The sequence below is a fragment of the Carlito syrichta genome, unplaced genomic scaffold (assembly GCF_000164805.1).
Source record: "Carlito syrichta isolate Samal-C Ts95f unplaced genomic scaffold, Tarsius_syrichta-2.0.1 Scaffold317479, whole genome shotgun sequence".
NCBI classification, from domain to species: domain Eukaryota; kingdom Metazoa; phylum Chordata; class Mammalia; order Primates; family Tarsiidae; genus Carlito; species Carlito syrichta.
In genome coordinates, this window is record NW_007261575.1 from 659,360 (window position 1) to 681,702 (window position 22,343).

A 22,343-nucleotide genomic window follows, 5' to 3' on the forward strand; every position below is an offset into this window, starting at 1 on the left:
GAAAGTTTTGCTGCAGATTATAAATCTAGAGGCTCCTGTTTTAACCTTTTGCTGTATTGAGCTGGTCACCTCCTATCCCTGTGGAGAGACTCACTTCATTCCAGTTTTTTGATATGTTCACACCTTTTTCCCCCCCTAACCACTAGACCAGCAGGGATTGCATCTTGAGATCATATTTTTCTAAGATCTTCCACCGAGAGAATCGTAAGTCTTAAAGCCTTCGCCTTTTCCACAGCTCTTTAATTTTTCCTTCTCCTTCTCAATAACATGAGTGTGGATCCATTGTGTCCCCAAAGTCTACTTTGCTCTGAAGCATCCGACTCTACAGACTTCACCAATGCCTGTGATTTGTGGGCCTGAAGAAAATTATCCAACCTTGCAAATGTCTTCCGCCGAAATGCCCCACGCAGAGACTGTCTCTCCTCTTCCTTCCTCCATGGACCTGCTTACCCAGGACAGTCCTGACTCTTCTACCAGTCCCAAGGTCAAACTACCTGCTTTTGAAGAGAGAAGGCTGGCAAGAAGGCAGATACAGGCCTAGCCAAGAAGCAGACCAGAACCGTGTTCTCTTCCGCCCAGATGTGTGTCCTCAACAACAGATTTCAGAGGCAGAAGTACCTCAGCCTCCAGCAGATGCAAGAACTCTTGAGCATCCTGAACCTTAGCTACAAACAGGTGAAGACCTGCTTCCAGAACCAGAGAATAAAGTCTAAGAGGTGGCAGAAAAACAACTGGCCAAAGAACAGCAACAGTGTGGCTCAGGCCTTAGCACACACCTACCCGGGCCTCTACTCTTCCTACCACCAGGGATGCCTGGTGAACACGTCTGGGAACCTACCTGGGAACCTTCCTGGGTAGAGCAACCAGACCTGGAACAGCCAGTCCTGGAGTAGTCACACCTGGAACAGTCTGACCTGGTGCCCCCCCAGCCTGGAAACCACACCTGGAGCAGCTCCTTCCATAATTCTGGAGAGGAGTCATTGCAGGCCGCCATCCAGTTCCAGCAGAATTCACTAGCCAGTGACTTGGAAGCCACCTTGGAAACAGCTGGGGAAAGCCATAGAGTCCTACAGAAGGTTACTAAGTATTTTAACACCCCACAGACCATGGATTTATTCCATAATTACTTTATGAACATGCAGCCTGAAGATGGTAAAGGCAGTGGGTATTTTACTCAATTTCTGGGCAGTGGTTGAATTCTCCCTTGCTTCCTCCTTCCCTCCCTTGTAGGTTTTCTTGTTTTAGAGTCATGTGTTCTGCTTTAATATCCTGGTTCTCATTCTCCCTATTGTGTCAATTTAGGGGTTGGTGTATGATTGGAACCTAATCAAAGAGGTTTCAATGACCTTGGCTGCTATGGACAATAGGATAGGCACTGTCTCTGGCTATAGATAAGTAGTTAGAATAGTAGTCTGGACATCTTTAGGAGTTAGAATCTAACCTCAAGAATAGGAAGCATAAGTACAGAGATGAAGGAGCACCCTGTTTTCTGGGATGGGGAGACTTTACACTAACAAACTTAGTTCAGGGGGAGGGTTAAGCTGTAACACACTTTGATTTCCTCAGCAACTTTTGGCTGGAGTACTGTAACCCTGATTTGTTCATGACACTAATATTTGTAGAAAGATACTTTGTATTTTGCGATATCATGATGACATCAGTGCCCATTTTGCTGGTTTAAGTACAAATGAATAAAATAAACTTTTTATCTCTAAAAAAAAAGAAAAGAAAAAAGAAAGTTTTGCTGGATATAGAAATCTTGGTTAACCTTTTTTCCCCCTTTCAGAACTTTAAATATGCCATCCCAACATCTTCTGGCATCAGTAGTTTCTTTTTTTTTTGAGTTGGAGTCTCACTCTGTCGCCCAGACTGGAGTGCAGTGGCCGCTCCCGGCCACCACAGCCTCGACCTGCTGGGCTCCGGTGATCCTTCTGCCTCAGCCTTCCAAGTAGCCGGAATTACAGGCATGCGCTACCACGCCCGACTGATTTTTTGATTTATTGTAGAGATGAGGTCTCGCTGCCCAGGTGGGTCTCGAACCCGCGGGCTCAGGCAATCCACTCACCTCAGCCTCCCCAAAGGTGCAGGATTACAGGCTGAGCCACCGAGCCCGGCTCATCCGTGGTTTCTAATGAGAAATTAGCTGTTAATCTTATTGAGGATACCTTGTATGTGATGAGTCACTACTCTCATGCCTTTCAAGCTTATTATTCTTTGTCTTTCAATAGTGTGATTATAATGTGTCTTGGTGTATCTATTTAAGTTTACTCTACTTGGAGTTCATTGAGCCTTTTGGATTTGTAGATTCATGTCTTTCATCAAATTTGGGAAGTTTTGGCTATTATTCTTAAAATATTCTTCATTGTTTGTTTATATCTGCTCCTCAGACTCAATAATTTCAGTATCCTATCTCTTCTGCATACTCACACCTATCGTACTTATTTTACTTTATTTTGAGTTGGGGTTTCTGTTGTCCAGGCTAGAATCCAGTGACACAATCACAGTTTACTGCAGTCTCAACCTCCTAGGCTCAGGCAGTCCTTCTTCCTCAGCCTCCCAGGTAGCTGCAACTACAGGTGCATGCCACCACGCCCAGCCAATTTTTAAATTTTTTTGTAGAGACAAGGTCTCGCTATGTTGCCTAAGTTGGGAGTTTTCATCTCAGTTATTGTACCTTTAATAACTTTTCATGTAGTAGAACTTCTCTTTGGTTCTTTTTTTATAATTTCTCTTTATTGATAATTATCATTTTATTTCCACATTGTTTTTCTGATTTCTTTTAGTTCTTTGTCCATGTCTTCCTTTAACTATTTGAGCACATTTAAGATAGCTTAAAGTCTTTATATGATAAGTCTGATCTGGACTTTCTCAGTGACAATTTCTGTCCACTTATTTTGTTCCTTTTAATGAGCCAGTTTCCATTTCTTCGTTATACCATGTGATTTTTTTGTTGTTGAAAACTGAACATTTGAATAGTAAAATATGGTAATCAGATTATTTCTCCTTCCCAAATCTTTCTCTGTGTGTGTTTTTGTTAGGGCTTTAATAGTCTTTTTGCAAAGACGGTATTCCCTATTGTATATGATCACTTGAGTCTCTTTTTCTTAACTAGTATTCAGCTGATATTTTGAAAATTTCCTTGAGAACTAGTAACTAAAATAATAAAACAGAAAATAATGTTACCAGATTGACTCTGCATTGGCGCCCTCCTTCAACACTTAACTAGGCTTGCCCTGAGCCTAGAGATTAGCCTGAAGTGAAAGCTTATGATCTTTTCAGGTCTCTTTTGAGCATTCATCTTGCCCTGGGTTTATGTGTGGTTTTCTAAATTCCCTCATATGCATGTATACATGATACTTTTGAATGATTTAATTTTTCAAAGAAATGTTCCCCAATTTTTCCTTCTGGGTCTTCAGCAGTCTAGTGTGTTTTGGTCATAATTTTTGTCCCAGATATTTGTGGGTTGTTAATAGAGCTTGTTTGCTTATGCCTGTCACCTTTCCAGTCTGAACTCTGAGTTCCTTTTATATGTTGCTGAATTTGTTTAGCTAGAATTTTATTGAGGGATTTTGCATCCATATTCATAAGATATATTGGTCTATAGTTTTGTGATTTTTTTTCCCCTGACTTTAGCTATCAGGTTATCACTGGGCTCAAAAAATGAGATCACGCCTTTCTTCCTATTTTTGAAAAGAGTTTGTGAACAACTTGTATTCAATCTTTAAATATTTGGTAGAGTTAAGTGTTGAAACCATTTGGACCAGGGCTTTTCTTTGTGGGTAGTTGATTACTGATTCAATCTCTTCACATGTAAAAGGCCAATTCAAGTTGTCTATTTCTTTTTGAGTCCATTCCAGTAGTTTGTCTTTCTAGGAATTTTTTCATTTCATCTATGTTATCTAATTTGTTAATGCATAATTGTTCACAGTATTCTTTTATAATCCATTTTATTTCTGTAAGGTCAGTAGTAATATCCCTCTTTCAATTCAGATTTTAGTGTATTCTTCATTATAATATATTTATTTTTTTTTTCCTTGGTCAAACTAGCTAATATGCCAATTTGGTTGATTTCTCCAAAAAAAATCAACTTTGTGTTTCATTGCTTTTATCTATTGTACTTCTGTTCTCTATTTCATTCTATTCAATTTCACTGTAATCTCATTCTTTTTGCTTGCTTTAGGTTTAGTTTTTTTCTTTTCCAATGTCTTAAGGTAAAAGGTTTACTGATTTTAGATCTTTTTACTTTCTTAATGTCATTTATAGATACACATTTGCTTCTAAATACTGCTTTTAATACAACTTGTATGTTTTGGTATGTTGTATCTCAAATTTTTACTGATCTCAAAGTACTTTTTGAATTCCTTTGACGTCTTCTATGAACCACTGCTATCTTGGAGTGCATTGTTTAATTTCCACATATTCGTGAGTTTCTCAAATTTTCCTGTTACTTTCAAATTTTATTACATTGTAAGCAGAGAACATATTTGTATTATTTCCATTCTTTTAAATGTATTGAGATTTTATGACCTCACATATGGTTTAACCTGGTGAATGTCCCATGCATGTTTAAGAATATATTTTATTGCTGTTGGAAGGAGTGTTCTATGGATGTGTGTGTGTGTTTTTTTTTTTTTTTTTTTAGTCAGAGTCTCACTCTGTCACTCAGGCTGGAGTACAGTGGCATGCTCACGGCTACCCCAGCATCGACCTGCTGGGTTCAGGCGATCCTTCTGCCTCAGCCTTCCAAGTAGCTGGAACTACAGGCACACGCTACGATGTCTGGCTAATTTTTTGATTTATTGTAGAGACAAGGTCTTACCATGTTGCCCAGGCTGGTCTCAAACCCGTGGGCTCAGGCAAGCCTCTTACCTCAGCCTCCCAAAGTGCTGGAATTACAGGCTTGAGCTACTGTGCTGGATGTCTGTTAAATCTAGTTGGTTTACAGTGTTGTTCGTCTTCTGTTTTTTGATCTTATGTAGTTATTTTTTCCATCATTAAAAAGAGGGTATAGGCGTTTCCAACTACTATTGTTGAAGTGTCTATTTCTCTCTTGTCAGTTTTTGCTTTATGTATTTTGATGTGCCATTTTTAGCTGCATGTGTTTTTATAATTGTTACATCTTCTTGAAGTCAAAAATGTTCCTTTAAGAATTTTTTTGTTTTAAAGTCTATTTTGCTTGATATTAGTATAGCCACTCCAGATTAAATGTGGATGCTGTTTGCATGATGTACCTTTTTTCTTTCTTTTGCTTTTAATCTATTTGTGTGCTTGAATTTAAAGTGTGTCTTCTGTAGACAACACATAGTTGAATTTTTTTTAAGTCCAGTCTGGCCTCTGCCTTTTGATTAGACTTTTAAATTTACTCACATTTAATATTATTGATATAACCGGATGTACGTCTGCCTACTTTTTGTTTTCCATATGTCCATGCTTCTCTTGCTCTTTATCCCTCCTCTAATGCTTAATTTTGCATTGAATATTTCCTAATGTAGTGCATTAGTCAGCTCAGGCTGCCCTAACAAAATAGCATACCTGGGAGGCTTAAACAAGAAATTAATTTTCTCAGTTTTGGAGACAAATAGCTTGAGATTAGGGTGCCAGCATGATTGGGTTCTGGTGAGTGTTCTCTTTATGGCTTGCAGTTGGTCACCTTCTCATTGTGTGTGTGGGGGTGAGGTGGGGGGTGGGGTATAGGGAAAGAAATTCTCTTATAAGGTCACAGTTCTATTGAATTAGGGCCTTGGCATTATGATCTGACAACTTTAATCCTTAATTACCTCCTAAAGACCCAATTTTCACATACAGTCACTCTGGGATTTAGGGCTTCAATATATAAATGTTTTTTGGAGGGGGGAAACAATTCAGTCCACAGCATGTAGCATAATTTTATACTAATCATTTTACTATATTTTTTGGTTTTAATGGTTACTCTTGGGTTTTACCATATATGAAGGGGGACTGAAAAACCTCAGAATTTATTTATAAAAAATTGTGTATTTATTCTTAATGTTTAAACTTCAGTCAACTTCAAAGTACTCTCCGTTTGATGTAATACACCTATTGAAATGCTTTATCCACTGCTCAACAGTTTTTGAACTTGTCAAAATAGGGTTTAAACTTGTCAATTTGGATTTTTTTTTTTTTTTGAGTTGGAGTCTCACTACTCCATCACCTAGGCTGGAGTGCAGTGACACACTCATGGCCACCCCAGCATCAACCTGCTGGGCTCTGGTGATCCCTCTGCCTCAGCCTTCCAAGTAGCTGGAACTATAGGCGTGTGCTACCACACCTAGTTAATTAAAAAAATTTTTTTTATTGTAGAAATGAAGTTCCCTGGTCTGGTCTTGAACCTGTGGATTCAGGCAATCCACTTGCTTCAGCCTCCCAAAGTGCTGGGATTACAGACTGAGCCACTGAGCCTGGCCCATTGGCAAATTTAATATGAACATATTTTATCTCTATATATTATGGTTCAACTATATATAATATATATATTATTTTATACAACTGCGTTCCAATTCACTGCAATTAAGAAAATGAAGAAAAAAAGGATAAAAATATTCATTAACAGTATCAATTACATTAATGAACTTTTCTGGTGCTCTTTGTGTGGATGTGAATGACCATTTCAGGTCACTTTGCTTTCAACCTGAAGACTTTCTTTGAGTATTTCTTCTAATATAGGCCTGCTAGCAATGAATTTTCTGTGTTATCTGGAAAAGTATTTTTCCTTCATTTGAACAATAGCTTTGCTAATAATAGATTCTTGATTTGCAGCTGTTTTTCCTTTGAGCACTTTGATCATTGTCCCACTGCCATATGGTCACCGTTGTTTCTGCTAAGAAACTGTTAACCTTGTTGGGTTCTCTTTGAGAAGGATTTGTAATTTTGCTCTTTGCTTTTTTTTTTTTTTGAGTTGGAGTCTCACTCTGTCGCCCAGACTGGAGTGCCGTGGCCGCTCCCGGCCACCGCAGCCTCGACCTGCTGGGCTCTGGCGATCCTTCCGCCTCAGCCTTCCAAGTAGTCGGAATTACAGGCATGGGCTACCACACCCAGCTGATTTTTTTATTTATTGTAGAGATGAGGTCTTGCTGCCCAGGCAGGTCTCGAACCCTCAGGCTCAGGCAAGTCACTCACCTCAGCCTCCCAAAGGCATGGGATTACAGGCTGAGCCGCCGAGCCCAGCTTGCTCTTTGCTTTTAAGATTTTCCCTTGTTTTTAACTTTCAAAATTTGATATATCTATTTGTGGGTCTCTGTGGTTATTCCACTTGAAATCTGTTCAGCTTCCTAGTTGTGTAGGTTGTTTTCCAATACATTTGTGATGTTTTCAGCAATTATGTCTTTGCATTATCTTTTCTGCTATCTTCTCTCCCCTCTTCTCTCCTTCTAGCCTTGTCATTATATATTCATTGGTGCACTTATGGTGTTCTACATTTCTCTGAGGCTCTATTTTCTTCATTCTTTTTTCTATTGTTTAATCTCTATAAATATATCTTCAAGTTCACTAATTCTCTCTTCTACCAGTTCAAACCTGCTGTTGAGACCTTAGTGAATTTTTTATTTCAGTAATTGTATTTTTCAACTCCAGGATTTCCATATGGTTCTTTAAAAAACTTTATTGATATTCTTTATTTGATCAGACATTGTCATTATACTGTTTACTTCTTTAATCAAGTTTTCCTTTAGTTCTGTGGCTATATTTATTTATAATGAGTGCTTCAAAAATATTTTTGCTAAACCTGACACTCACTCTCACAGGCAGTTTATGCCACCCATATTATTTCCAGTGTATGAGTTGGACTTTGCTGTTTCTTTGCATTCCTCATAATTTTTGCTGTAAACTGGAAATTCAAAATTATATATTGTAGTCTCTGAGTACTTGTTCATTTCTTTTTGGCCTTTGTTATTTGCTCATTTGGTTAGTGACTGGCTGGGTTATTTTAATGAAATCTACCTCTTCCCACTCCCAAAAGTCTTAAATCTCTCACATTCCTTTTCAGGGAGGCAGAGCTTTTGGTATGCCCCAGAAATACTGGGGATGACAGTGGTATGGGTAGGGTTCTCTCCCACTTTTTCCTCTGACAACATACTCCATTTTTCCACTCCACTAACTGTTGGCTGATGCACTACTGTTTACACCAGTATCCTGGGGCAAAATTTCTCTCAAACGAATGTAATCAAACTGTGGCTTCTTTGATGAGGATGGAAGCTTCTGGTCAGATATCTGGTTTGACCCCAAAAGAGGTCCTCCCAACCATCTTACTCCCTGGTTGTCTCCCCAGACTAGCTGGTCTACAGTCTATGCTGTATCTTCATTAGATTCATTAATCTTCTCCCACTTTTCTGTACCATAACCTCTACTATTTTTAAGAGTGCTCTTTGGCTTAAACTTCTCATGATCTGTTGTAAAGACAGTGCCCTTGGGAAGAGATTAGAAGCTATCTGTTTTACTTGTTTCACCTTGCAAGGAAAAATCTCTTAGCCAGGGTTCTGGACCTGGGGACAAAGGCAACCCTGATTTATACCTCTGTTCCAGGAGCTGAGTGCAGTGAAGGGGGATAGCAGCCTGAGGTCCTCTTAACTTGCCCTTCCTGGGGTAAAACCACTGCTTCATGAGCCAGAGGGTTATCAAGACCCCAGTAATTGCAACACACCATGTTTAAGGTCTTGTGGCCTGGTTGGGAGAGAGTAGCCCTCACTTGACCACACTGACCTAGAACTTAGTGTTAGCACAAGGCAGCTGAATGCAGGGAAGAGAAGCGCTTAAGTTCTGCTCCTTTTGAGAAAAAAAGTCCTCAGGCTTGGAGATGAAGGGAGCAGTCAATCTAGGTTCAGAATACCACAGATTCTCACCTTTCTCATAGAATTTATGTAGATTTTTTTAAACAGATATTTCATCATGCCATTTGACTTTAGGACCATTTCCAGAGATCTGGGGTTGCTTTTTATACTTCAGTAGCTTCACAATATAAAAATGAAATACATTTTTTTTACTAAAAGTATTAATTGCATATTCTATAGTCATTACTAAATATAATGGAATTAATCCCATCCATTTCATGATTATAAAGGTTTCAAGTCAGAGTCAAAAGTATAAAAAAATTTAGAAGATGAAACTTTTATCTTTTTGGCAGTATTATTTAAGAACCAATTTCACTTAAAATAATCTGAATATTATATATGCAACAAATATTAGTTTTAATAATTTAAAAAAATCTTATACTAAAAACCATAAAACTTTGTGTAGTTTAGCCTATTTTAACCATAGACATGGTGAAATGTACACACATGAAATTGATGGTATAATATGCAAAAAGGCTTGGAAAGAGAGTTTTATTTCAGCTACTTCAAAATATAAGTAGGCTATTATTTTCCCATGGATATAAGAAATTAGAAAAAAAAAAATTCCTGATTGTGACAAACTTCAGATTATGTATCACACAACACACAATAAATAGCTGTGGCATTAACTGTTTTTCTCCAGTTAAAGTATTTTGCAACACAAGTCTAGAATTAAACCTTGGAAAAATTTTTAATTGTTCTTATGTGTTACATAGTAAGACAAAAGTGGTCTATTGCTAATCTCTGGTACAATATGAATCTCAACATTAGCTCAAATGTAAAAATGGATGCCTTGATATATGGAAAAGTCCTTAGATAAATCCAACTGTGAAAATGCAGAAAAACTTTTATTTTTGAGCTGAAGTCTCATTCTGACACCCAGATTGGAGTGCAGTGGCACGCTCCCGGCCACCACAGCCTTGATCTGCTGGGCTCCAGTGATCCTTCCGCTCAGGCTTCCAAGTAGCTGGAACTACAGGCGCGCGCTACCACGCCCAGCTAATTTTTTGATTTACGGTAGAGATGAAGTCTCGCCAAGTTGCCCAGGCGGGTCTTGAACCCGCGGGCTCAGGCAATCCACTCACCTCGGCCTCCCAAAGTGCGGGATTACAGGCTGGGCCACCGAGCCCAGCCAGAAAAACTTCTTACTATAATCACTGAGAACCATCAAGGTTAATTTTTAGAGTGGAAAAACTCCACAAAAATGGATATTCATACTTAAAATTTTACTTATTGATAGAGTATTTCTAATATTAGAAAATGAACAAAAATTTATAGATATGGATGGGCTCAGTGCTAGATAATATCCATAAAAGCTTCCATTTTAAGCAATAAAAATGGACATGTTTTTAAATGCATTTCTAGGGGCAACCCCTTCAGGTCCCCTCTTGCTGTGGGAGCTTCTCTGTCCTCTCAATAAATCCTGCTAACTTAAAAAAAAAAAAAAGCATTTCTAATACAAATTAAGATTTTTTGTTATAGTTGAATCTCACTCTGTAATCCAAGTTGGAGTGCAGTGGCACACAGTGCAGTCTTGGCCTCTGGGCTCAGGTGATCCTTCCACCTCAGCCTCCCTAGCAGCTGAGACTACAAGCGCATGCCACCACATCCAGCTAATTTTTTTGTAAAGACAAGGTCTTGCTAATGTTGCTGGTTTCAAACTCCTGGGCTCAAGCAATCCTCCTGCCTTAGTCTCCCAAAGTGCTGGGATTACAGGCATGAGCCACTGCACCTGGTCAAAATTAACAATTTTTAAAAGTTTTTTCTTGTTTTTAGATTCTATCAATACCTTGGATTTCAAATATGACTCCTTCCTGATACAATGAGTTATAAAAGCAACCTACTTCCACATACTAATTATGCTTTGGAGTTAGTTCCTAAAAAGCCATCTCTCATTTGTCTTACCTATAATCTAATGTCTAAGGACTCCAAATTTTGAAAATTTTTGAGTGGAGACATGACACTCAAAGGAAATGCTCATTGGAACATTTCCAATTTCAGATTAGGGATGCTCAACTGGCAAGTATAGCAAATCCAAAATCTAAAAAAGTTTGAAAATATGAAATTCCAAACACTTCTGGTCCCAAGCATTTCGAATAGGGATGCTCAACCTGTATTACTATGACAGCTAATCTTTCCCATAGTTTCTATTACTGCCATATTGTTTCACCAACATGTTTAAATTGTTTCCAATTATAAAGATATGTTAACATTTATGGTGTTTTGGAGCTTTCAATTTTAAAAAAGAAAAACACGTATCTATTCAGTAGGGAAGAAACAATCCTGTTTATTAACCTCACTGCATATTCAGAAAGGATTAAAAAACACATTTCCGGAGACACAAAACTTGTACCAAAAGCATTTCCTTACAAAATAACTTCACAGATCAATAGTCTTGAACTTGCACAAAGACATATACAGACACATGTTAGCTTGAATACACAAATGTTTGTGCAACTTTCTACAGAAAGTACATTAATGTGAGGTGTATGTTTTTTAACTCCTTAAAAATAGTACTAAAAAAATTACAAAATAATGTAAATGTAGAATTAAGGCTAAGACTATATATGCTAGTATTAATAAAGTCAAACAATATAAAGATTAACGTTGCTGGGTATCTTATATATATATACATATATATACATACAAGATAAGTCTTGAAATTTGAAATGCTACCGCTGTCACATGTTCGCTCATCAATGTTTTTCTGTGTCTTAACATTTGAATTCCCAGATACCTGTACTTTTACATTTTTTGTCTTGAATTCTTCAGTTTCCTCACATATTTACAATTAAATATCTAGCCTCTAGAATCTTCCTTACACAAAAGACAAAACATCTTTGTTAAACAAATCCACACAAAAGTAATAAAAAGGTTTTCAAGAAATAGTTCTACATATTCATTATAATTATACTGAAAAATAGTACATACACTTTTTTTCAGAATTAATAAATGCTATGTGCCAGTTTTACGATCACTGCCATATTAGCACAATTTCCTCTCACACATTTGCAAGACAATGACAGCCAAGGGGCATAATATCTGGAATAATCCCAGAAAATCCATATTGTCCACTGAGATCCATAAAATCGAATAGTTACTTCCAGTCCCATCTGGAAAGACTTGGAAAGTCATGCCCAGATACTTGTATTGTATCCAGAAACATTCAGTCTGGTAAGTCATCCTCTTGGTCTTCTGAAATAAATATAGATGGCAGGGCATTCTTAATGAGACTGATGGTCTCTCTCTCTGTTACCTTTCACACATCTGTTTTGGTTATAATCCTGGTCAAAGTGGGGGAAAAAAACATAGTAAGTTTTGTGTATCACAGATTTCCTTTCTTAAACTCCCTCATCACACCTGGATGCTTGAAGACCTGATGGAACTAAGCTTTATTAATAATCCTTGGTATAAACAGAATTAAATCCTTATATATAATAATTTCCTTCACATATATTAAGTAAAAAGTCTCAAAATAAAAGTACTTAATGTGTGTGTATTATACATATACACACACAGCATATAAGTAATTTGTACCATAGTTCTTTGGGATGATAGTCTTGCTTACTTTTTCCTTTTTCCTGAAATAGAATCAGTTTTGTGAATTGATAGGAATTATAATGCTTATTATAGAAAAGTCACAAAATAAAGATAAGCAAAAGAAAAATATTGAATGCCCATAATCTCATTCATGTAGAGAGGAGCACAGTGAACACCTTGGCATATGAGGGGATCCCCCCCAAAATGGAATTTATTTATGAAAAATGGTATATTTAGTCTTACATGTTTAAACTTCAGTCACCTTCAAAGTACTCTGTTTGATACAATATACCTACTAAGATGCTTTATCCACTGCTCAAAACAGTTTTTGAATTTGTCAAAATCATTTTTGAGCTTGTAAATTTGGATGCCTTTTAGTGCTTCTGTCATTTTTTATTTTATCTCTTCCACAGTGGCAAAACATTTCTCTTTGAGGACTTTTTTTCATCTGAGGAAACAAAAAATGTCACTGGGGCCTAATCAGGTGAATAAGGAGGGTGAGGTACAGGGGTCATGTTGTTTTTGGCCAAAAACTACTGAACATCTAGCAAGGTGTGGGCAGGTACGTTGTCACGATGGAAGAACTAACTAGTCATCTGTTGGTCACACTCAGGACATTTTTTCTGCAAAGCATGATGCAACCTTCTCAAAACTTCCAGGTAAAAATTTTGGCTGACCATTTGATCTGGGGAAAAAAATTCCAAGTGTACTACAAGGGGCCCACCCTCTAAAAGATAATTCCATTTTGGGGGGGATTCCCCTCAAATGTGTACAGATATATCTAAATACTTAATTTTCTAATGATACTTCCCTGAACTGCTGTCTTCAAATAGAAGATACACATTTTGATAGCTAATTTGTAATCTTTATGAGTAGAAAATGAATTAGAAAACCAAAGCCTCTAGCAAATATCTGTCTGGGAACGGGGAAACACCCCATATCAACAGGGTGCCTGAATGAAACGCAATTGTATACCTAACCCTTAACTGTACCCCACAACTTCACAATAAAAAAAAAAAGAAAAGAAAAGAAAACCAAAGCCTCTATTCAAAAAAACCCTGAGTCTATTGCATTGTATCACATGTCACTAAGCATATTTTATTGATTCTAAGATCCATGTTTTTTCCACATTTAACAACTCAAATTCAGATGCATTTTAGTCTAGAATCGCTCCTGAGGAATTTCCTACGATGTGAGTTCTGGTCACTTAGGAAATTGGAAAAATGCTCCCACTGCTCATAAAATACTTCTTTAAAAAATTATGGCAAATTCACATAAAAAAAGAGGGAATAATTCAGTGAACTCCTATTTCAATCCTCAGTGATTACAGCACTTTGCCAAATCCTGTTTTGACACCCTCTGCTACTTTACTTTCCTGGAGTATTTTAGAGTATATCCCAGACAGCATATTATTTGACCATTAAATACCTTAGCATACATTTCTAACTATATATTTTTACATGAATATTGTGCTATTATACGCAAAATGAACAATTCCATAATATAGCTAATAGTTAAGTGATATTCAAATTTCTCCATGATATCCAAGTAGTTGTTTTAAAATTGGTTTATCCCTATCTGAATCCAAACAAGGTCCACACATCGCATTAGATTGATATGCCTTTCTAATCATCACTTTAATTCTATAAGAGTTTATCTTTCTCTTTCCCTTTCTTTTATAGTCATTAATTTATTAGCAAAGTCAATCTTTTGTCTTGTAAAACATGACATTCTGGATTGCTGATTGCTTCCTGGTGACTGAACTGGCTTCTAAGTTCCCCATAAATTCTGCAAAATGGTAGGTGCGCCCTTTTCAAGTTTGTAAGAGTGAAGTTCTAATGCCATAAAGCATGTAACATATACAATGAATTAACCTTCTTCTTATTCATCCAGAATGATACTAGCTAGAGCCATCCTAGGAAAAATTGAGAGAACAGTGTCTCAAAATAATTTTCTGTTCTTCCACAGAACCCTAGTTGAGAAAGGTTGATTAGAAGACTCAGGTTACTTCCTACTGAGGCACATATAACAAAAAATGTTCTACTACTTTCAGTGTTGCTGAGTTCAGGTGTCTCAATCTGATCTTCTTTTTTTTAAATTTTTACAGAAAGCAGGATTTATTGAGAAGACAGAAAAGCTCCTACAGTGAGAGGTGACCTGAGGGGGTTGCCCTGACTGTCCTCTTATTAACCCTTTGTACTTGGAGATATTGCATGGATCACCTACCAGCAACTTGGCCACACTTTTTTTGAAACAGTGAAAAACGAATCACTTCATATTTAACAGTTTAGTGTTGAAACCAATTATTTAATTGTAATGATATTTGGCTTATAATAGAATTTTGGACATTGAGGAATTTATGCCCCCCAAAATCAAAATTTTATTATATTTTTCTAGTGTGTGGTAATGTGTTCAACAGTCACTGACATGCACTGCAGGTTCATTGATACATGTTGTACAATAGTAATTTGTTTGACGTCTTCCAACTGGTGTTTTTCTATTCAAACAAGCAATGCAGTCTCATTTTCTTCCTCCCACGTTAATAATATGTAATTTATTGTCCAGTTTGTTGTTTGATGATGTGGAAGGATGCACTCATGATTTCTGAAAACCACTTCTCAACTGATTGATCATATCTCAGTATATATTTCATTTCTTTATTTGATTTCTCAAGCAATTTGGATAAAAAACCTCAAGGAAACATATATTTTTGAAAAGTTTGTGCTGACGTAAGTTTGTCTTGTATAATCACCAGCAATCTCTTCATGTCCCCTCTGAGTGCAAAGGGTTAAATTTTCCCACAAACTTTTAACATCATTTGAGTATCCATTATTATTATTATTGCCAGTTCTTTATTAGCAGTGGCAAAATAATGATGCTTTAATTTTACCATGCCTCTTATACTTTATTCATATATAAAAACTTTCTATAAAGAACTTTCTCTATTTGATAACCTAAAAGATAGTTCATACAAAAAAGATGGAATACATTTCTTTTCTATGTGAATACATCAATTTTCAGAGTTCTAAGTTGATGACCTAGCAACCACCAATGATAACCAAGGAGGGTTTTTTTGAGGGGGGCATAATTCTGAACTCATGATTTCTAAAAATTAGATGTATTTAAATCCACTACAAAGATTCTTTCTGATGCTAAATTGCTCCATCACACTTTCAAAGAGCAGCTTAATAGCTTGTACACACTGCATGCCTACAAGTAAACACCCATCATTCATTCATATGTCCATGAGTCTCATTAGTTCAGTAGCTCTCTAATACATTTTCCCCACCTGCAAGCATGCAATTGTAAGTGCTCAGGAGATATCAATGAACTTAACATCGGAAGAATATTATCTCACAATTTTTTTGAAGCATGGCAGGGAGGGGGGGTTTCATAATCTGGCCTCTGCCGGTATGTCCAACCACATCTTGGCTGTCTCTCTCTTGCCCACCATGGTTTAGCCACTAGCATCTTTTTGGTTCTTCAAACAAGCCACACTTGCTATTTTCTCAGAACTTTCATGTTTCCTTTCCCTCTGAGAGAAACAAATCCCTATAGGCCTGGTTCCTTCCCATCCTTCAGTTGTCTGCTTCAAAGCATCTTTCCTGAGAATTGAAATTGTTTCTCCATTATTTTCTATCACTGTATCATTTTTCATTCCTTATAAATAGAAAAAAGTTTGTTTACTTTTTAAATTGCCCCTCTTCTGCACATAATTACAGAACTCCAATGAGAGGCAAGAACCATGTCACTTTATTCACCCAAAAACATATAGTACAAAGTGAGCATGCAAATATTTTCTGAATAAATGCAGAATATGCAGTGGGACAGTGCATAGAATACCAATCCTAGCACTACATTCTCAAGGGAACTTCTTTAAGGCTAAATATAAACAAGTATCCAAGTAGAATCTACACTTATACCTTTTGAAATAATGTAAAAGAAACCCCAGTATCATGGTATCCTTCTTCTGTGGGTTGGCCCTACTGATATCCAATCTAAAAAGTGTGGTTTTCTCACTATTGAGTTAGGCTGCAAATGGCTGTTGGTTTTTTGTTGATCTACATGGTATCTGATTCTTCAAACCAAAAATTATAAGCACTTTTTAAATAACTAATGTACAAATGTTTTTGCATATTCTAAACTTATCAAGTTGCTGATTCTATGAAAGAGAATATAGTGTATTTGAAAGTTAAGTCAAACAACAGAAAAGCAATTTGACTCAACATTGACTTTTAAGGTAATATATATAATAATAAGTTTTAACATTTCTGAATCCTTAGCAAAAATCATTTAGAAGGCTGGGCATCCTAAGATAATACAATGATTAATTTTCAGTTTTATCTTCATCATCATCATCATCACATTAGTTTTGTTTTTTAAATATAAAATACTAATTCTGGCTCAAGGGGAGAAATTAGAAATGAATTCACACTGTTTTCAAAGTATAACGACCCAGGAGCTCTGATAAACTAACCAAGGAAATTTTTCATATTATAATGGACTCACCTGTTTTGTCTTGTAGCTTCTCTTCTCATTCTTTTAGGAGGAATTGGACAATCTGTCATCTCAACCTTTGGTGAATGATGCAATGAGTCATTACACTTCCGTATGGAAGTCATACCTGTAAAGATGGAAAATGTACAAAATTAACTTTAACACACTGGGATTGTACGAGAGAAAAACAAATATATCTTAATTTATAGAAAAAGAATTAATAAATAATGCTGATGATGCCTCTTATTATTCCCAGTGAGAGAATAGTTTACAACGCTTTATCAGATGGAGGTTAAGAGTTTCTGTTGATTTAAGTTCTGGAACATTTGTGTTCTTTCTTTGTAGTTGGACTTTTTCTCATCATAAATACTTATTTCCACACAGAGAAAGTAAAAAGTTAACAAAAAGTAAGCACTCACCTAGTTTTTGCTCTATTAGTTTCAGATTTTTCTCTTGTTCATCAAGCTCTTGCTTTTTCTTCTTCATATCTGGAGTACGAAGGTATTCCAGTTGAGTGTTAAAGTCCTCATTCACACTATTCAGTTTGCACACAGTGGAACGATACTGCTGAAGTAGTTCTGTAAAGAAACCAAAGACATTCGGTTAAATTACTGATAATGTACCAAACTCATCTTTTAGGAAAAAGAATTAGCAACACTGGGTATTGTGCTATAGTAACTTGTGGGACTACTTTTTTTTGTGAGTTGAAGTCTCATTGTGTTGCCCAGGCTAGAGTGCAGTGGCACAATCACAGCTTACCGCAACCTAGAGCCCCCTGGGCTCAGGTGATCCTCTTGCATCAGCCTCCTGAGCAGCTGGGACTACAGGCATGCACCACCATGCCTGGCTAATTTTTTATAGGGACAAGGTCTCACTATGTTGCCTAGGCTGGTCTTGAACTCCTGGGATCAAGCAATCCTCTCGTCTCAGCCTTCAGAGTGCTGGGATTACAGGCATAAACCACCACACCCAGCTGGGAACTACTTTTAAAGCCATAAAACATTCAATGTAAACAAAATTAAATAAAAATAAAATAAACAAGCATAGTTTAGACTCCAGCACAAGACTCTTCAATTTTCTTTGATTGCTTGACTTACATTTATTTCTGCTCCAAGAAATAGTTTTCTATATAACAGTGCTTTGTCAACTGGATCACTCACTCAAGCCAATGTTTGTATCCCGATACTAAGGATACTAAGTGTCTGATGTTCAGTATTCATTCTAATTCCACATGGACAAATTTGGCAGGGAGAAGGCACATGGCTTAAATATTGAACTGTAAGAAAATTACTGCTTCCCAAAGGAAAACTGATGAGTAACAGGGTTTCTAATAAAAACATCTGTAAGTGTAACTGTGACATTGAGCATGCTATAGTTCAAACTTGGCTGTGATGCAATTCATTGATTGTTCTCATTCTTTGTACAGTTAAAAAACAAAATCCACTTCTTTTAGCAGACATGGCTATCATCTTAAACACAAAATTCTTTTAAAAACACACTCAGAAGATTATTTAACTTTCAAAAAACTTAACTTTCCTTAAATTACTTTGTCTAAAAATGTATTATGTTATTCAGGTTTGAGATTATTGCCTACCTGATGATTTACTAGACACTAAATATTAAATACCAACTATAGTCTAGGAATTAGTAAACTACTGTCCACAGGCCAAGAATCGTTTATCCTGTTTTAAATTGTTATATTTTAAATGGTTATATAAATACTTTAATAATATTCGTGATTTTGCCACTTGGCTTGCAAAACCCAAAATATTTACTATCTAAGACTCTAGTCACACACAAAGATGATCAATATTCATGGGAATGGATATATAAATGCCCAAGTTTTTAACAAACATACACAGCAGTTTATATATAAAACTGCGGAAGAAATTATTTAAGAGTACAGAATACATTAAATATAAAATATTCTATAGTTTAAGTGTCAAGAGCAGTGTTTTACATACAAATTCTCTATGTGTAATTGAGTGATGACAAGGATCCTATGCTATGTTCCTTATTCTTTATGACTTACTAGGAATTTTAAAACAAAAATTCTCTTTAAAAAGGTTGGTTTTCTAGCCTGATAGCACTTCTAATTCCACATAATGTTTTCTAAGTATATAAAGTAATACTTAAAATTCTTTTGGTATGTAAATAAGTTACAAAATTATGTCCAAACAGGAACTCCAGTGATACTGTCCTTATACAAAAGATAACACATAAAAATTCAGGTTATCAAAGGTTGAAATTCTATTTCTTAAAATAATAAATTAGTTATGATATTCTATTCTTTTACTTATATTTATTTTTTGTAGAGATGGAGTCTTGCAATGTTGCCCAGGCTAGTCTTAAACTTTTGGCCTCAAGCAACCCTCCCACCTCAGCCTCTCAAAGTACTGGGAATTACAGGTATGAGTCCACCTTTTTTCTCTCTTAAATATTCCATAAATTAGTATTCAAAAGCTTTAACAGAACAGTAGTGTTATTTATAAGCAAAAAGATGGAATAACAAATATTTCCCATTAAGTTCAGCACATTTTATGCATAAGGTTCACATTTCATGCATAAGATAGACAGTAGCAGCTGCATATGACTTATCAATCTCTAATATTTTGTATATGAACTCTAACTTCATGGTGTTTTCCTAATTCATTTAATCAAATTTTGTCAAAAAGTTTAAGTCACATTTATTTATAAATGATTTTAGACATATTAAATATACATTTTCAGAAAATTTCAATGATCTGGAAAAAAACTAATGAAGTTTTACTGTGATGTAAACAACAAAATACTTAAAAAATTAGTTCATATAACAGGAAAAAAGCTCAAATTACAATGCTTTCACTTCTCCATATTAAGAAAGTTATTTCAATGTACCCAGGAGGATGACTATGCAAACAAAGCTACTAAAAATTATACCAAAACACAAAGTAATCTGAAGGGCTGTTATTAGTTAAGAGTTTAAGGACTGCCCAAACACGGGTTGCTTTAGAAGGCTGAAGCAACTTTCTCACCACTGAAAGATTTAAACCCTTAGATGGGTAAACGACTTTCCTAATTAGCTCTCTCTAACTTCGTGTTCCACATGATTTCAAGAAATTTACTGGCAAAAAATTGTAAGTCAATTGTAATTATGACTGGGAAAAAAGTATGAAAAAAAATACACCAAAACTTCTGTTTTGATTTGTTTCAAACAGTTCACCCAGGAAGAGGAGGAAAGAAGCAAATTGTGAGAGGGTGGGTGTAAATGAAAGAAGGCTGACTGGCTATGTTTTGACAATCAAAGCAGAGTGATAGATCATCACACTGTTCTATTTTCTTAACAAAACAAAATACCCTTTACCTGAAAGCCAGAGTACTCAACTAATTGCTGTCACTATTTATAAAAATACTGAGAATGACTTTACTTTAAAAAAAAAGCAATAAATGGATAATTCGAGCGCTTAATATTAGAATTCAGCATGAAAATAATAAAGTATAAGTAATGTCTAATCTGGCCAGATGTATAATATTGTAGAATATAGACATATAATAAAAATGCTGATAATTTTGATGATGTCATAATTCTAAATAGTATATTACAACAGTCCCCCCCTTATCCTCAGGGGATATGTCCACCTTCAGTGGATGTCTGAAACAGTGAAAACCACTAAACCCTGTACAGTCATGTGCTGCTTAACAATGCAGAAATGCTCTAAGAAATGCTCCATTAGGCTAGTTTGTTGTATGAACATAGTACACATGAACCTACAGGGTATATAGAGCTTACAACACACTGAGGCTATATGGTATGGTCAACTGTACAGAGGCTCCAAAACTGTATGGCATGTGACAATACTAAATACAGTAGGCAACTGTTAACACAACAGTATTTGTGTACATGAACATAGAAAAAGTCACTTGCTCCATTATAATCTTATTGGACCACTGTCTTACATGCAATTTGTTGTTGACCAAAATGTCATGCAGCACATGACTGTACTATTGCTTTTTTTTTTTTTTTTTTTTTAAAGACAAATTTTATTTATTTTTGAGTTGGAGTCTCACTCTGTCACCCAGGCTGGAGTGCAGTGGCACACTCACGGTCACTACAGCCTTGACCTGCTGGGGCTCAGGTGATCCTTCCACTTCAGCCTTCCAAACAGCTGGAACTACAGGCATGTGCTACCATATCCGACTAATTTTTTGATTTATTGTAGACGAGGTCTCACCAAGTTGCCCAGGCTGGTCTCAAACCCCTGGGCTCAGGTAATCCTCTCGCCTCAGTCTCCCAAAGTGCTGGGATTACAGGCTTCAGTCACCATGCCTGGCCAAATTTTATCTTTTAAGGAATATTCTTAACTGAAGTATTTTATACTTTACTGGTAAAGTTTAAAGGAGTAAATGATGGGGAATGTTTGAGACTATCTTAGTTCTTAATAAGTATAGCTCAGATTTTACCATTCAATAAATATTTTGGAAATAATATATAATTATAAAGCTAAACTATGAGTTCTGATTACTGCTTCCTTTGTAGGGTGGCTCTTTTCTGGCCTTGGGTGGTTTTCTCACATGCACTAAGCAGTACTCAGCTGGTGACTGGAGGGAGACCCTCTGCATCTCCACAGCTCTTTCTAAGCAGTTCTCACCTCTCCAGTAACCTGTCCTATGAGCTCTCGCTGTCCTGCCACCCTTGGACTCCCAACCTCTCAACTCTGGACTCCCCTGGACTCTCAACTTTGAGAGACCGTCGACCTGTCTATTCTATACAGTCTGAAAAATCTCTCCAGGCAGTAAACTGAGGGAATCATAGGGCTAATTCATTTGATTCCCATTACTCATGGAACACTGTTCTTCTCTACTTGATATCCAAAGTCTTAAAAAATATTCTTTCGTATATTTTGTTAAGAGCTTTTGTTTGTTTGTTTCATGCATGGTACTCCACCTTGGTCAGAAGCAGATGTCTCTTTTCTGAGCTATTCTTGAATGTTTATTTTCCTTTGTAATTAAGGATCAACTTGCCAGCTGTAGAAATATGTGTGTATCTGTATACAATACACACATTACTTATTTATTTATTTTTGAGGTAGATCCTCACTCTGTCATCCAGGTTGGAGTGCAGTGGCATGATCATGGCACACCATGGACTCAAACTACCAGGCTCAGCTGATCCTTCCACTTCAGCCTCTCAAGTAGCTGAGACTATAGGCACACACCACCATACTCAGCTAATTTATTTTTATTTTTTATTTTTGTAGAGATGAGGCCTTGCTATGCTGCCCAGGCTGGTCTCAAACTCCTGAGCTCAAGCAATCCTCCCAAGTAGTTGGGACTCAAGACATGTGCCACAATGCTTGGCGTAGCACTTTCTTTATTTTAAGAAAAGAACAACAAAAATGTGAGAGGAAACCTACTGTCTACATAACTCTAAACTACCAGATATTAAAAAGCTGAAGATACGGGACAAAATCATCTTATATTATT

General features: G+C 36.4%; 1 protein-coding gene and 1 pseudogene across 1 annotated transcript in view; one reads left to right on the top strand and one right to left on the bottom strand.

The window, feature by feature from the left end:
• Positions 1–267: 267 nt before the first annotated feature.
• On the top strand, positions 268–1,196 carry LOC103277375 (annotated as a pseudogene).
• A 9,909-nt stretch (positions 1,197–11,105) lies between these two features.
• Positions 11,106–22,343, bottom strand: part of SMCHD1 (structural maintenance of chromosomes flexible hinge domain containing 1) — a 144,605-nt gene continuing 133,367 nt past the window's right edge. Inside the window, exons 46-48 of the mRNA XM_021707416.1 lie at positions 17,300–17,458; positions 16,893–17,007; positions 11,106–12,127 (exon numbers count right to left, since the gene is read on the bottom strand). Coding sequence (XP_021563091.1) covers positions 12,103–12,127; positions 16,893–17,007; positions 17,300–17,458 — 299 coding nt within the window. The 3' untranslated portion in view covers positions 11,106–12,102. The remainder of the gene's footprint in view (positions 12,128–16,892; positions 17,008–17,299; positions 17,459–22,343) is intronic.